Genomic DNA, 14761 nt, shown 5'->3' on the forward strand with positions numbered 1-14761 from the left:
TAGACCACAGGCCCCCTCCCGGCCTATGCCCTTTTCTATTCCACTCTGCCCTCTGTCCAAATTTCTTTTAAAAGGAGATTCCCATCAAGCCCTGAAGACAGCGAGAGGGGTGATGGGCTCAGACCAGGTTCCCGCAGGGGGCTCGGCAGGGTAGGTGTGCAGGAGACCACGGGGCAGAGGGAGTGTCCGTCTGGGTCTCCTTTCCCCAGGGTGTCTGCAGACTGTATCTGGGCTTGTTGAGCATAAGCCATTGGCTTCTGCCTGGGCACCAGGGTCAGAAAGAGTTGGTCTCACTTAATGGAAATTTCAGGATGTCGGACAAGTGGGGCAGAGGGGAGCAGTAGGACAGCTTCCAGGGTCATCTCCAGGCCCTTTCTGTTGGCCAGAGCTGGAGCCTCGTGGCAATGTGCATCTTCAACATCCCCCAATCTAGAAGGCTCCGGAGGGGGGCTTTTGTTTGGAGGTTCTTAGTGTTATCTCAGGGCCCCAAGTGCGATGGCTGCTCACTGGGCCTTGTACGTGAAGCAAGGATGGGTTCCCTGCCCCTTGAGAGCCGATCTGCACTCAGAGGACGGTGCTCAGGAGCGCTGGTCTCCTTGACTCCCCGACAGAGCCGGTGAGCAGGGCCTTGGGGGGGGTGGCAGCTGGGAGCCCATGCCCTCCATGCCACTGACACTTAGTACCTCCCAGGGAAAACACTCGCATCCACTGTGCGTGCCCCTGGCAGCTGGCATCTGCTGGCACGTGCAGGCTTGATGGAGACGCTTGGCCACTTCTGTTTCCCATGGCAACAGCTCAGCCCTGCGTGAAAGCGGCTAAGCGTCTGCTCAGGCCGGATGCACAGGCTGTGAGGCTCCGCAAGGCTCCCGCGGGGCCCAGGGCCCCTCCTCGCCAGCCCTGTTCCTTTCCCGGCGTCCGTCCACTCGGCCACATGAAGTTGCTTTAACCACGCGAAAGAGGGACCGGGCTCAGCTTGTGACACCCTCCTGTGGACTCCGGCACGGTTCCCCCGCCGGGTTCGGTGCAAAGTGCAGGCTCGGGGTCCAGGCAGGAAAGCGGCAGTCCCTCTGGGAATATGCTCTCGGTAGATCCCCGGGAGGCAAGGATGTTGAGACAGGTCATAAACATTATTGGTGACGGAGGCGACATAAAGAGAGACTGCAGGTTAATGTTTTAGAAGCAGCTGGAAGAAGCAATGGAGAGGGAGGGGCTCCGTCCAGTAGCATAAGGGAAGGGAATATAGTAGAATTAGAGCTCTGGGGGCAAAAATAAATATTCCCAAGGCATAGAGAAAAACCTTTAGGCACGAGACTGGAAACTGGCCTACAGCATGATTTAAAAATGTCCCAGGGGCAAAAGAGGGAAAGGTAATTCAGATAATCAGAGAAGAGGAAGGGTAAGGTGGGGAGGGAGGCGGAGCAGAGAGGAAGAAAAAGTAATGTGAGGATTCCCCAAAGACCAAGGGTTGCAAACCGGCCACCAGCGGACAGAATCAGCCAGGGTGTTTACAAATAATGTGAGCCTACTTAAAAAAAAAAAAAAAATCAGATGTCACCCAAAGAAATCAGGATTTCTGACTTCTCTTGAAAAAAAAAATCGGAAAACCTGGCAACTATACAACCTTGTCTTTATACAGCCTAGAAGAAAATTTGCTGGCTGGGGGCTGCCGCTCCTGGAGCTTAAATTGGGGCACAGATTCTCCACCACCATCGCCTCATACTCCTCAACCCCCCAAAGTATCTGTATCTCCTGATTTCCTTCGCTCTCCCAGGTGTCTGTGTGACCCCTGCAGGCATCTGAGATGCTGAGTGCTGCTCGCACCGCTCTGATTTTCCAGCACAGAAGGGTCCCGACCCTGACCCCCAGCTCAAGGGAGTTGGGCCCAACACTGAATGCATCTCCCATCCCCTGACCCTGGCTCACTTAAGAAGGAGGGTTCTGCCTCCTGGGCCTCAGACCAGGATGGGCCTGACCCCCAGACGGGGACTTGCAGCCATCTGGAGTGTTCAGTGAGTGTGCCGGCCGAGGAGGTGGAGGACACCAGATGCAGATGACAGTGAAGGGAGCGCTTATATTGGCATCGTGGAATCCGCATTTCAGGATGCATGCAGGATTGGGATTCCGGGAATCCCACATTTAGAAGCTGCTCTTTGAAGACCATGTTAAAGAGGGTCTGAGAAGCTGCCCGTTGAACCTTCAGTGTCACTTAAACATGGGTTAGAGTCCTGGTTCTTCCACTTATTCTGTGTGACCTTATGCAAGTCACTTAACCTCTCTGAGACTCACTTTCGTTATGTAAAATATTTAGATATCATACGGAGCTTCAGTAAAGATTAACAATAATGTATATCAGACGCTAAAGTAGTGGCCAGGCACTGGGTTAACAACTTGGTAACTGTCTATTATTATTACTATTTAGCTAATTCTTGGAGAGAGGCACAGGTGCTATGGGTTGTTCACTTCTCTAATTATGTATTTTGTGGGAAATTTAGCTCCATTTAGCTCAGGAACCCTGCTGAGGATTTTTAAACAGGGGTCATGAAAAGTCAGATGAGATGCTGATGTGCTGGGAAATGTGTCACTGATGGTGGAGAGTTGGGGGCTCACTCCGAGCTCCGTGTCTGACGCCAGGAGGGCTCGGCCTGTCCCTTAGCCTCTTTCACTTCCTCACCTGTGGAAACCAGCCAGCCAGGTGTCCGTCATCTAGTGCTGTGCCCTTCATGCAGAGACACCAGTCACAGGAGGCCACTTACATTTAAATTAATTAACACTCAAGGAAGTTAAAAATTCAACCCCTCGGTTGCACAAGCCCCACTTCAAGTGCCCAGTTGCCGAGTGTGGTTAGTGCCGACCCCTACTGGACAGCACAGATGGGACATTCTGTCATCGCAGGAGGTGCTATCGGACAGTGCTGGACACTAGAGCTTGAACCCGTGCCAGGTCCTCACATGAGCAGCATCAGCCCCACCTGCAGCTTGCTAGGGATGCAGGACCTCAGCTGCTACTCCAGACCTTCGGAATCAAAACCGGCACTTCCACGAGACTCCCCCGTGATGACATCCTCAAGTTGAAGCAGCTGTGATCTCTAAGATTTCTTCCAGCTCTAAAAATAAAATATAGGAATCGGGGTATCTGCTTAAAAAAGTCTTTGAGAAAGAGATAAACAACCGCCTTGTCCGAATCCCGGTTCACTGATTTGCTGAAAAGGAAAGAACCGGGGCTGTGTGAAGAGAGAAAGATCAGCAGAACGAGCGGGCCTGCACGGGAGCAAGAGGGAAGGAGCCAGCAGGCCTCAGTGCGGGGGGTGCAAGCCAGCGCCTGTCCCCGAGCCTCGCCTCCCCTTGGGGCATTGGGTCCCCGCCTACAGAGCCTCACAGAAGGGGGGGTCCTCAATTTTCTGTGACAGCAAATGGATTGCGTTTACTGGGCACCTTCCTTCCTGGCGTCTTAGGGTGTTTGGTAAAGCTCCCATCGTTAAACCTCAGCAGGAGAGGGCTTAGGCAGGTCTTTTATTCAAACGAGGAGCGTATTGGAGAAGAAATCAAGGCCACACTGGACAGTGGCAGGAAGGGCAGACCAGAGCACCCGCCTCGGGCTCATGATCCAGAGCTCTCTCTCCTCTGTGGCTTGAGCTATAAAACAGGAGAGATGCTCTCAGTCCTCTCACTGCAGGAAGCTTTGGTGTCTTTGGGTGACATGCTGTTTTCACACAAAAACAAAGGGGATAATATTAGATCTGTTGCTTGTTCAGAAAACATGGGCCTCTTACAGGACAAAATTGCAGTCATATATCTTATTTAATTGATATCAGATTTTATTGCTGAATGCTAAAGTTTTAATGTGTCCATAAATCTGTTTCTTACTTTCAGAGAAATATCTGTATTAAGAACACACTGTACAAAGGGAGATGGAACAGATGAATCCAAAATGTACATTATTAATTTTTTAGGAAGCAAGTGAAATGGTACCTCATAAAGGGTAATAGAAAAAAAAAAATAAAACAGCTGGGATTTTGGATTTGCTTTAGAGAGAAATCTGATTTGAGACATATCCTTACAGAGTCAACTATTTTGATGAGGGAGAAAAGATGAGCAGTGAGAAGTGGGGCTGTGGCACACAGGTCGGGTGCGGGATGAGTTTCCAGCAGGTACACGGTGAGCTGAGCATCCTGTCACATAACCGAGTCATGGAATCTGGGCACAACGCAGGGGACAGGGAGCTGGGCAGGAGTCGGAGGGGCCTGGTCTGAATCCCACTCTCCACCTGCTCTCTGTGTGATCGCTGGCACATTTCAGTGAGCACTCTGAGCCTCAGTGTCCCCTGTGTGAAACCCAAAGCGCACCTGTCTCCAGAGGCTTTGGGAGACGCTTTAGGTAAAGTGCCTGGGACACAAGAGGCAATTGGTACCTATTAGTGCATCAATTAGTATAATGGATTGGGGTCCCGTCCAAAGCTATGACAAAGAAAGTTAATGAGGACACACCTAGGAGGAGGGGCAGCATGTCCCGGCCTCCTGCGGTGCTGGTCGTCCTGCCCCTGCCCCCCGCCCCCTGCCCACCTCTGACCGCTCAAGTCCTCCCACCATGCAGGGGAGCAGCCTCACTTGGGCTGGCGATGCTGGGGAAAGGTCAGGAGCACAGGGCCCCATCGGTGATTTCGGGGCCAGAGAGGTCTGGGAATGGCGTCGGTGCACAGAACACCGCCAGCCTTCAAACCGACCTCCAACTCGGGAAGGAAGCAAGGTTGCAGGAAAAAAAGGACTTCGCGCTTTTGCTGGTCCCCCTTCTAACAACCATTCCTGTTCACTTTCCTCCGGATAAAGTAAGAACGTTCTCTTGGAGCATCTCTGATAAGGCCAGTTCCACATGGTAATGACCTTTCTTTAACACCTAATTTCTCCTCATATCTCTTTTCTGTGCTGAGCATTTCCATTCAGATTACATGCCGGGGGCTGCAAGCCCTCTACTTTATGGCTGGAGGAATGTCCACGGGTTTGTTTCTAACTTGCCTATTTCCCCATCTCATTTCCACCCTTCATTAACTGCTTTTAGCCTGAACCCAGATGGAGGATCGCTGGGCAGTTAGCTAGCTATTGACTGAGTTGACGCAATGGATGGGTGACGTGTTGAGTGATGCCACCCCCACCCCCAAGGATGTCCATGTCTAAATGCCCAGCCCCTGTGAAAATGTTCCCTTTCTTGGTTAAAGGGACTCTAGATAGGTACTTAAGGATCTTGAGATGGGAGATTTTCCTGGATTATCTGGCTGGGCCCAGTATAATCACAGGGGGCCTTATGAGAGGAAGGCAGGAGGGTTACAGAGAGAAGGTACAAGGGTGGGAGCAGAGGTCAGGGAGAAAAGAAGATGCAGTGTCGCTGGCTTCGAGATGGCGGAGAGTCCAGGAGCCGAGGAACGCAGGCAGCCTCTAGGAGCTGGAAAGGGCAAGGAGGCGGATCCACCCGCTGAGCCCCCAGAAGGAACGCAGCCCTCTGGGCCCATTTTAGTCTTCTCACCTCCAGAACTGTAAGAGAGCACATATGTGTTTCTATAAGCCACTGAGTTTGTGGGAACTTGCCACAGCAGCAATAGGAGGCTAATACACTTGGACTTGTTAAAAAGTTGTCAGCAGGGTTTCAAGAGAAAGGCAGGACTGAACCATCGACTCAGGATTGGCACACGGCCCCTTCTCTCACATTCTATTGGCCAAAGATGTCACAAGGTCACCCGAAACTCAAGGGTTGGAGAAATGGAGCCTGCCCCTTGATGGGTTCTATTTCTCTCACCTCTTGATGGGAGAATTTGGAAAGTCACGTTGCAAGGGGTATGGGGACCAAGAAAGTTACAGAATTATGGCCTTTCTCTGCAATGAGTCTACCACCACGCCCTTTACCAGGTGACAGAGGACATTGGAAAGTAACATCTGACCCCGGTCTCTTTTTCATTTCCAGGGGCACAGAGAGCATGGGGGTCTGGAACTCAGGCGCCGGTATCCTCCTAAGTCTCTGGGGGATGTACGTGTCTCCAAGAAGCCCGGGATGGATGGGCTCCGCGCAACACTTGGGAACTTGCTGTTTCGTTGCTCTCCTTTCAGTGGGCCTCCTCTCGGTGGCCTTCTCCTGGCTTCTGTCCTCGCTCACAGTCTTCGTCACCTCCTGGGCGATCGTGAGCGCTCTGCTGAGCTGCTCCAAGCACGCGAGATGCTTCCTCGCCCTCCTCGCCCTCTCCTGCGGCCTGCGGGAGGGCAGGAACGCCCTGATTGCAGTGGGCACAGGGCTGGTGATCTTCGGACACGTGGAAAATATCTTTCACAACTTCAAAGGTCTCCTGGACAGTATGACTTGCAACCTGAGGGCAAAGAGCTTTTCCATACATTTGCCACTTTTGCAAAAGTATATTGAAGCAATTCAGTGGATTTACGGCCTTGCCACTCACCTGAATCTATTCGACGGCCTTGTTTCTTGGAACCAGACTCTGGCAGTCTCTCTTTCCAGTCCCAGCCAAGCCCTGGAGGCCCAGCTAAATGACACTAAAGGCCGAGTCGTGGGGGTCTTGTACCAGTTGGTGACGGCGACAGAGGTGGTGTCCTCCCTGGGACGGCAGCTACTGGCCCTGGCGGGGCTTTTGCTGGTGCTCCTCGGCACCGGCCTCTTCATGAAGCGCTTTTTGGACCCTTGCGGTTGGAAGTTTGAGAACATCTACATCACCAGGGCGTTTGTTCAGTTTGACGAGAGGGAGAGACATCAGCACAGACCCTGCGTCCTCCCGCTGAGCGGGAGGGAGAGGAAGAAGTATGTGGTCATCCCGTCCTTCCGGCTGACGCCTAAAGAGAGGAAAAACCTGGGCCTGTTCTTCCTCCCCGTACTGACCCACCTCTGCATCTGGGTGCTGTTCGCGGCCATCGACTCCCTGCTGTACCGGCTCATTTTGTCAGTGAGCAGACACTTCCGGAGCCTGCCGGCGCTGGAGGTCCACCTGAAGCTGCACAGGGAGGTAGGCGCCCGCAGGCCCTGGCCGGCTGCCTCGGCCTGGCTGCCGGGCTGTCGAGAAGGGTCATGAGCCTCCCGAGGCAGGGCCGTGTCTCACCAGCTTTGGGTCCCCGGTGCCTGGCACAGAGCCTCGCACGTAGACGGAGCCCATCCGTCTAAGGTTAAATTGAAGTCCCCGCGTTAGAGTGTATCATTCTGAAAATTTGGGGTCACTGTGTTAGTTTCCTGTGGCTGCTGTAACAAATGACCACAAAGTGAGAGACTGAAACAACAGAAATCTATTCTCTTATAGTTCTGGGGGCCAGAAGCCTGAAATGAGTGGCTGGGGTGAAATCGGGGGGGGGGGGCAGAGCCACACTCCCTTCAGACTCTAAGGGAGAACCCGCCCTTTGCCTCCACACGGCTGCTTTCCTTCTCCCTATGGAGCGCCTGTGGGCTGTGCTGGGTGCTGGGGAAACCCTCGGGGGCCTCGCCTGCAAACCCTCCCTGGAGGCCCCACTTTCCAGGTCTCTGTCTCTGGGCTGGGCTCCTCCTGCTGTGTCCACACTTTCCGCCCCTTTCCTCCTGGCTCAGCAGGTCCGTCCGGGCTCCCGCCCTGCTCGCCCTGGGCTGCTTCTCAGAGTTGATTACTCTGCGCACTGTGTGTCCCCTGCAGAACTGAGTTAATTACCAGAGCCCCAGAGCTCTGGGTTTCTGGAGCAGAGTGGGTAATGGGAGATGTGCTTTGCATGAAAGTCTAACAGGATTTTCAGACCCGCAGGATCCTGCGGGGCGGCTAGGAAAAGAGCCTGTTCTCCCCGCCCCTCCCTTTGCCTCCTGTTTCTCTGATTAACCTCCCCCCCCCCCTCAGGTCTCTCCCCTCCTTCCTCTTTTTGCTCTTCTCTCATTTGTTTCTCTCTCAGTCAACACCATGCCTGTTTTGTGAATTCTCACCATTTTAGACAGAAGGGGGGAGAAACGTATCCAAGTTCTGCCTTTGAAAAAAGGCCCAGAAGCTTTCCAGTGACAGTGTCCTCAAAAATACATTTTTGGGTGTTGGGTCCTGGGGTTGCAAAGCTGTCTGGACCCTGATGGCTGCCACGGAGGGGCTCGTGTCCTGGCGGGAGAGGTCACCACATCCACTCACAGTGACAGCAGGCCAATGGGCACTGGAACAGATGTGAGGGTGAGGCTGCTGTGACAGCTCCTCTCAGACCCTCTCCTGTGGTGCCTGGGCCACTGCGCCACCAGCAGCCTCCCCGTGACTGGCAGTGCCCTGCCCTTACCCAGGATGCCACAGATTTGCAAAGGTGAAGTCAAGCAGGTAGAGAGACGCCGGCTCAAGTTTTGCCACTATGTCTCTCCCAGTTTCATACAATTTTAAATAAAGAAGTTAGGAAATGACCTGAATTGAGCTAGCATTGTAAGAAAAAATAGCCATCGTTGCTGCTCGTTGAGCGCCTACTATGTGCATAGAATTTGTCTAGATGAACTTTTCAGGACTGTCTGATGCCAGAGCAGGTTCTCTGTACATTACTCAACGCTGTCTTGGCAAATTGTTTGCTTAAGAGACGTAAACACATTTTAAAACATCAGGGTGCCATTTAGTACATTGCTCGGGATTTTGAGAGAGTTCATTTGTCTTCCACGTTACCCTCCACCAAACCTGTACAAAACCGTCGATTCAATCTTTACGAAGCCCTGACTCCCAGCTGCAAAACCCCCGGTGAGAGACCGAGACTAAATAACTTCTCCCCGGACCGAACACCCGCTGCGCCCTTATTGCAGGATTTCTCATCACTGACTCAATCGATGTGTTTGTCTCTTCTATAGTATTAAAAAGAGTGCACGCCTTTGCTCTGGGGATAGAAATCTCTCTACTTAATTGTAAGCAAACTATCTTAATAAGAGAAAAGTAGAGGCAATGCAAATGCCTTTCACTGCTCAGCCGCAGTGCTGGGGAAATTACAGATTTCACGTCACATTTGCATAGAGGTCCCTGGTTTGGGACTCCCAGGTGTTAGGGTAGATCCAAGGTGCATGGTGTTCTCTGGGTGTGGCTGGGGTCACTTTTTGAGAAGTCATTGACCTCTTCCTGGCCCCAGGACTCTGGGGTGCAGGGGTGATAATAACTTACTAAGTACTCCAGTCTGTTAGGTTAATGCTCCATCCCCAAGGTGCTTAATTTACACTGGGAGTAGTTTATTCACGGGCAGGCTCTGGTCCATTAATTCCTGTTTTACCAAATGAGAAAACAAATCCACTGAGAGATTAAATGACTTTCTCAGGTCAGGGAAAAGGAGGAGCTGAATCAGCACAGGCTTCTCTCGCTGGCGGCTTGGCTGGGTCGCTCAATGTCATCTTCTGCCCTCTGTGTCAGTTTGCTGAGGGCAACTGATCTGTTCTCTTGCTTTCACCCAGGAACGAATGCACCCCTCCTGAGCGTCCAAGAAATAAGAAAATGTCCTATTTCGAGACTTCTAAAAATAGGAGTTTAGAGCCGCCTTCAGTAAATACTCTTCCTAGTATTCTTACACTAAGAATAATTCCCCTGTCCCCAAGCTCTAGAATGTTGACTTAGAACATCATTTAGTGTCTCTGCATCTTTGTGACTTTGCAGTCTAATGGGGAGGGTATGGCTCGGTCTTAAGGGACTACGCTCCAAACACCTTCTCCTTTCCCCCAGCTGAGCTAAAACCATCTTTCAATAGTCCCACACGCACTAAAGTGTAGAAACAGGTGCTCCACAAAAACGGGTTGTGCAGTCAAATGTGTTAGGATAACTGCTGGCTGACGGTAAGCAGATTTCTCGGCCGTCTTCTCAGCCTTCAACAGTCTTATGGGCACCGTGACTCTCCAAAGAAGGGACAAGTAGTCAAATTTATTCGATACCCTCTTTCAAGGAAACCTATATTTCCACAAACCCACTTTGGAAAACGCTGCAATAGCTGCAGACAAGGCTCACCCCTCCGCCTTTCCTCCAACCACAGCGCACAAAAGGAACCACGGCAGCTCCTTCTGCCGAAGCGTCCTGCCTATTTTAAGACAAATGACATGTGTTGCAGGGCAGTATTGAGAAAGATGCTGAAAGAGTGTGAAACGGCGTAGATCTTGATGATTTTATTCTTTCATTTTAGGAGCAAGGAACTCAAAACATCATCCATGATTCCCTCTTTAATGTATCTCTGTTTGAGCCCACCTGCATCCCTAAACCAAAGCTCCTTCTGTCTAAGACCTGGGTTCCTCTCAGTATTATCCTTGTGATACTAGTGGTGCTAGGACTGTTGTCCTCCTTCCTGATGCAACTGAAAATCCTGGTGTCAGCCTCCTTCTACCCAAGCGTGCAGAGGGAGCGCGTCGAATACCTGCATGCGAAGCTACTAAAGAAAAGATCAAAGCAGCCAGTAGGAGAAGAGAAAAGGCAGCTGTGTCTGTACTTTACAAAGGTAAGGCCACGCTGAGGGTCTAGCCGTAATTAAGGGAGTTTTGAGTTGGAAGGGCAAAACGGAATTTCAAAGCACTCTTCCACTTCACATTAGCGCTATATCCTCAACAACAGACATACACTGGTGTGGGGGCGGGGGGGTACCTCGGTGTTCGAATGTGATCCGTTCCAGAAGACCATCCGAGTTCTGAAATGTTCAAAAACCACGGGATCCACAGCCAACGGCTAGGCCTCAGGATCTTGCCCTCGGCGGAAGCCGTGTGGCATGTTCGACGTCCGAGGCGTGTTCGAAACCCGAAGCGTTTCCTTCCAGGTTTATGGCATTGGTAAACTGAAATGTTCGTCAACAGAGACGTTCGAAACCTGAGGTACCACTGTACGTGGCTAAGGTTCCTAGTTGGGTGATTTTAAATGCCAGTCTAGAGGATTCTACAAGATGTCCTCAAAACACTGATTTCAAGTGAGTGTGTTTAATCATATTGTAGAGAGACACACTGGGAAGGCCCTTTGTAATGGCTGTCAAAGGACAGTGCCCAATAAGGAGTTACGTTAGCAGGTCAAGGATGAATCAGTTACAGAGAGGGAAGAATCCACTACAGCTTGGTAAACCCCAACGAGTCCGCTCAGTCTTCAGAATTAATATATAGAGATATAAAATATGTATATGATGATATGATATGTATGTACATTTATACACATAGAGGGTAACATGACTTTCATACACATGTAAAATAAATGCTTGTCAAAGATTTTCTTTGCTATTAATTAAAGAGGAAACAGTAAAAAATTCCAACCAGTTCAAAGTACACACAGTGTTCACAGGAATACGCGAAAGAATTTCCTTCGTAGATTCAAAACTGACTTCTTCCCTGAGGGCAGATGGAAGAGCCATTGTACTCTGCGGATACAATTTATTTGCAGGCCCAAGACAAGAATCATTTGCATTGTTGCTATCTGCTGTCTACAATGTTCACTGTAGGAAAATAGCTCACAGATGACAAAAGACCAAGGTAACCCCCCAAGGTTAGGTTTTTCTGGCCATTTCAAAGTCTTCTGCAATTTTTCCTGACACCAGTAGCCCCACGATGAGACGTTTATGTCAGAGGCATGTGAAATGACTCTGCTTCTCATTCACCCACCTTTTTATCTCTTCAGATTCATTTCTGGCTTCCTGTCCTAAAAGCGATTAGAAAGAAACAAGTGGACACTGCAAGTGACAACAGTCCATGAGAGATCCTCCAGTGGCGCGGGGCCGCACTTCCCAGCAGCTCTGCTCGGGTCCCCCGGCGGTGGTCACTATTCACGCCCCGCATCAGAGATCTACACTGCATGGCCCTTCGGGGGTCTGAGTTTGGGGGCCAAACTCCTTATCTTCCTAAGGGCCAAAGGTCTCCCAGGTAAATGGTTAGGTCGTCTGTCTTCCAAACAAGGGACATGATCTAGCCTGTGTCACGATGTACCAAGACTATAACCAAGTCCTTTGGGGATAAGTCTCAGCATAGAGTAATATTCAAAGAAAAAATTAGAAAAAAATCAACATCTCTACTGCAGGTTCACGAAACATACAGGGTAAAACATAGCCTTTTATCACCTAAATTCTGGGTGTCTGTAAACCTCACCTTTGTAGTTAAAAGGCAGAAGAAATCAGAATGAATTTGTCATTTGAGGTCTCTGTGCAAATGCAAAGGGAAAGCAAAAAATCCCATGACAGGAAGAAAAGCATAACTAGCCACGGTAACCACAATTAAGGCAGAGCACGTCTGCACTTCTATACTGGATGCCGAGGAAATACACAGTGTGGCCTGTGAGGTGCCCCCCTCGTTCAGCAAAGGCAAGGGACAGTGTGCCTCCCGACCACAGCGTGGGGCTGAGGAAGACGCCTGGCTTAGAGGCCTACAGGAGCAGAGGAAGGACTGAGACAAACGTGCAAATGTCCATCCGCTAATACCCAAAGCTGGCTGATCATCAGAATTGCCTTTCGAAGGTTAAAAAGTAAAACAAAATGACAGATTCCCAAACATAAACCCAGATGTACTGACTAGAGGATTGAGGGAGGGTCCTGGGAGTCTATCTTCTAGGGGACTTTGAGGTTGCTTGAGATGATTAGGCAAACTTGGTACCCACTGCTTTAGAGATTTGTAGAAAGTCTTGGAGAGAAAAGATTGTTGAGTTGAAAAAGGCCCACGTCTGCTCTGGCCCGTGTGGCTCATTTGGTTGGGTGTCCTCCATGCACCAAAAGGTTGCTGGTTTGATTCCCGGTCAGGGCACATGCCTGGGTTTCGGGCTCGATCCCTCGTAGGGGGTGTGCAGGAGGCAGCTGACCCATGTTGTTCTCTCACATCGATGTTTCTCTCTCTCTCCCTCTCCCTTCCTCTCTCTCTAAGAATCAATAAAAATAAAATTTAAAACCTCCATCTACACAGTATCTACATAATTAGTTGTGTGGACATGCACACAGGACTCCCCTTCTAGTTGATGCTGAGGACGCTATTAATCTAACAGGTTTCTTCAATAATGCAAAACGCTCAGCGTCAAAACGGCATTGCTCCTGTCCCCTGCAGTCCAACCCCCCGCGTGTGTAAATGAGCACCCCCCCGAATGAGGGCAGAACCGAAGATGCATCGTGAACCAGACACTCCTAACCAGCGGTTAACCCTTTCACCAATCATGATTTGGTACCCGATGTTATTTTAATTAAATTATTTCAATTTAGGGGATGGCAATTATACGGTACAGTGTAAGCATTCTAGGCTCTGCAGCCACGTGGCCTCTGCCGTCAGTACTCACCTCTGCCCCTGGAGTGAGACACAACCACGGGCAACGAGGAAATGAACGAGCCTGACTGTTCCGATAAAACTTGATTCGCAGAGACAAGCGGCACCCTGGACCGGCCGGCCTAATAATACAGGAAGGCTTTTTAGAAATCCATCCAAAGTCAGAAGAGAAATGGGTTCGAAATCCCTCGTTACCACCAACCAGCTAAATGACTTTGCAAAAAGGAGTCACTTCACCTTTCTGACCTCAGTTTTCTCACCTGTAAAGAGGAAGGAGCTGGGCTGCAGAATCTCTGAGGAAGTTGCCATCTCTTCAAGTCTAGGATTCCTTGGGAGGCTGCAGTCTCCTGGAGAGGATCCCCAAGAGGCCGTCGCCCACGTTTCAGCATTCGACGTGTTTGTTCTTTCACTGTTGATCAACGCATCATAGAGAGCAGAGGCTCTTGGGTCCTAAGGATGATTTATTTGATGAAAAAAGGAAAAGATGCCGTTACTTTCTCTACAGACACAGAAACAATCAAGGGTGCTTATTAAATTCTAAATGTCATGGGTAATTTCATACTGTTTAAAGTCAGGCTGCGATGTCAGTGTCTGAAGACCTGAAAATGGAAAAGTCTTGCCTTTTCCAAGCGAGCCGTGTACTCACTCTAAATGTGATATATTAATTAGGGAGTGAAAGAAACAGATCAACCTTGTTTTTCCCTAAGGAAACCACTGTGGAAGTTTGTCTGCACTGACAGGGAAGCAATGTCTTGCAAGCGGAAACGCTAATGATACATAGAAGAAAATAAACAGTACATTGTTTTCAAACGTGATGCAATGACAGAAAAGAGTGTTGAATTAGAAATGAGAAGAAACGACTTCTAATTCTGGCTCTGCTACTAACTAGCTTAGCCAAGGTGCCTCCTTCTCTCGACATAATTCAGTCCTTCGTAGAAAACATCTTAATAGCTATTACGTATTTACTGAGCCCTTACTGGGTACCCGACGCTGTTTTTGGTGTTTTATTTCCATTAATCTTTACCAAAACCTCATGAGGGAAGTTCTGATGTTATTGCTGTTGTATAGATAAAGAAACCGAGGCATCGGTGGCTAAGTAACTTATGCACAGTGTGTTCTGGAAGCAACATTTGAACAGTTATTCTCTACTATGCCGCCTCCCAGAGCGGGGTTTTCATGTGTCACTTCCCAGCTCAGAGATCGGGACCCACACATCTGGTGAATTAACATCCCCCCGGTGGGCCTTCGAGCTCCCCTCCAATCTGACCCCGGCCTATTTCCCCACCTTATTTCTCACTTTTTTTCTGTTTGAACCTACCTTTCATCCAAAAGCTGTTTCCACCTGATCCCCGGGAGAGTCACCTGCTTCCCCTTCACGCTTCTGCTCTCCTGGACCTGCTCATTTGCAAAGCACACCCCATCTTCTCTCCCCGGTCACGCCCTCCCGTCCTTCAAGGCCTTACCCAAGTCCTGCCTCCCCAGAAAGTGAGCACAGCGGGAAGAGCATGGGTGAGAGTTTTGTAAATGGGGCCATGTCCTGGCTCTGTCATAGCCTCTGTGTGGGAACCGGGAGATGC

General features: G+C 50.1%; 1 protein-coding gene across 1 annotated transcript; it reads left to right on the forward strand.

The window, feature by feature from the left end:
* Positions 1–5961: 5961 nt before the first annotated feature.
* DCSTAMP (dendrocyte expressed seven transmembrane protein) lies at positions 5962–11640 on the forward strand (the record flags this gene model as incomplete). The annotated part of the gene is made up of 3 exons (XM_081116577.1): positions 5962–6990; positions 10103–10411; positions 11566–11640. The coding sequence occupies 3 exons, from the start codon at positions 5962–5964 to the stop codon at positions 11638–11640; spliced, it is 1413 nt and encodes a 470-aa protein (XP_080972703.1).
* Positions 11641–14761: the final 3121 nt, after the last annotated feature.

This window comes from Miniopterus schreibersii (assembly GCF_964146895.1).
Source record: "Miniopterus schreibersii genome assembly, chromosome: 17".
NCBI lineage: Eukaryota > Metazoa > Chordata > Mammalia > Chiroptera > Miniopteridae > Miniopterus > Miniopterus schreibersii.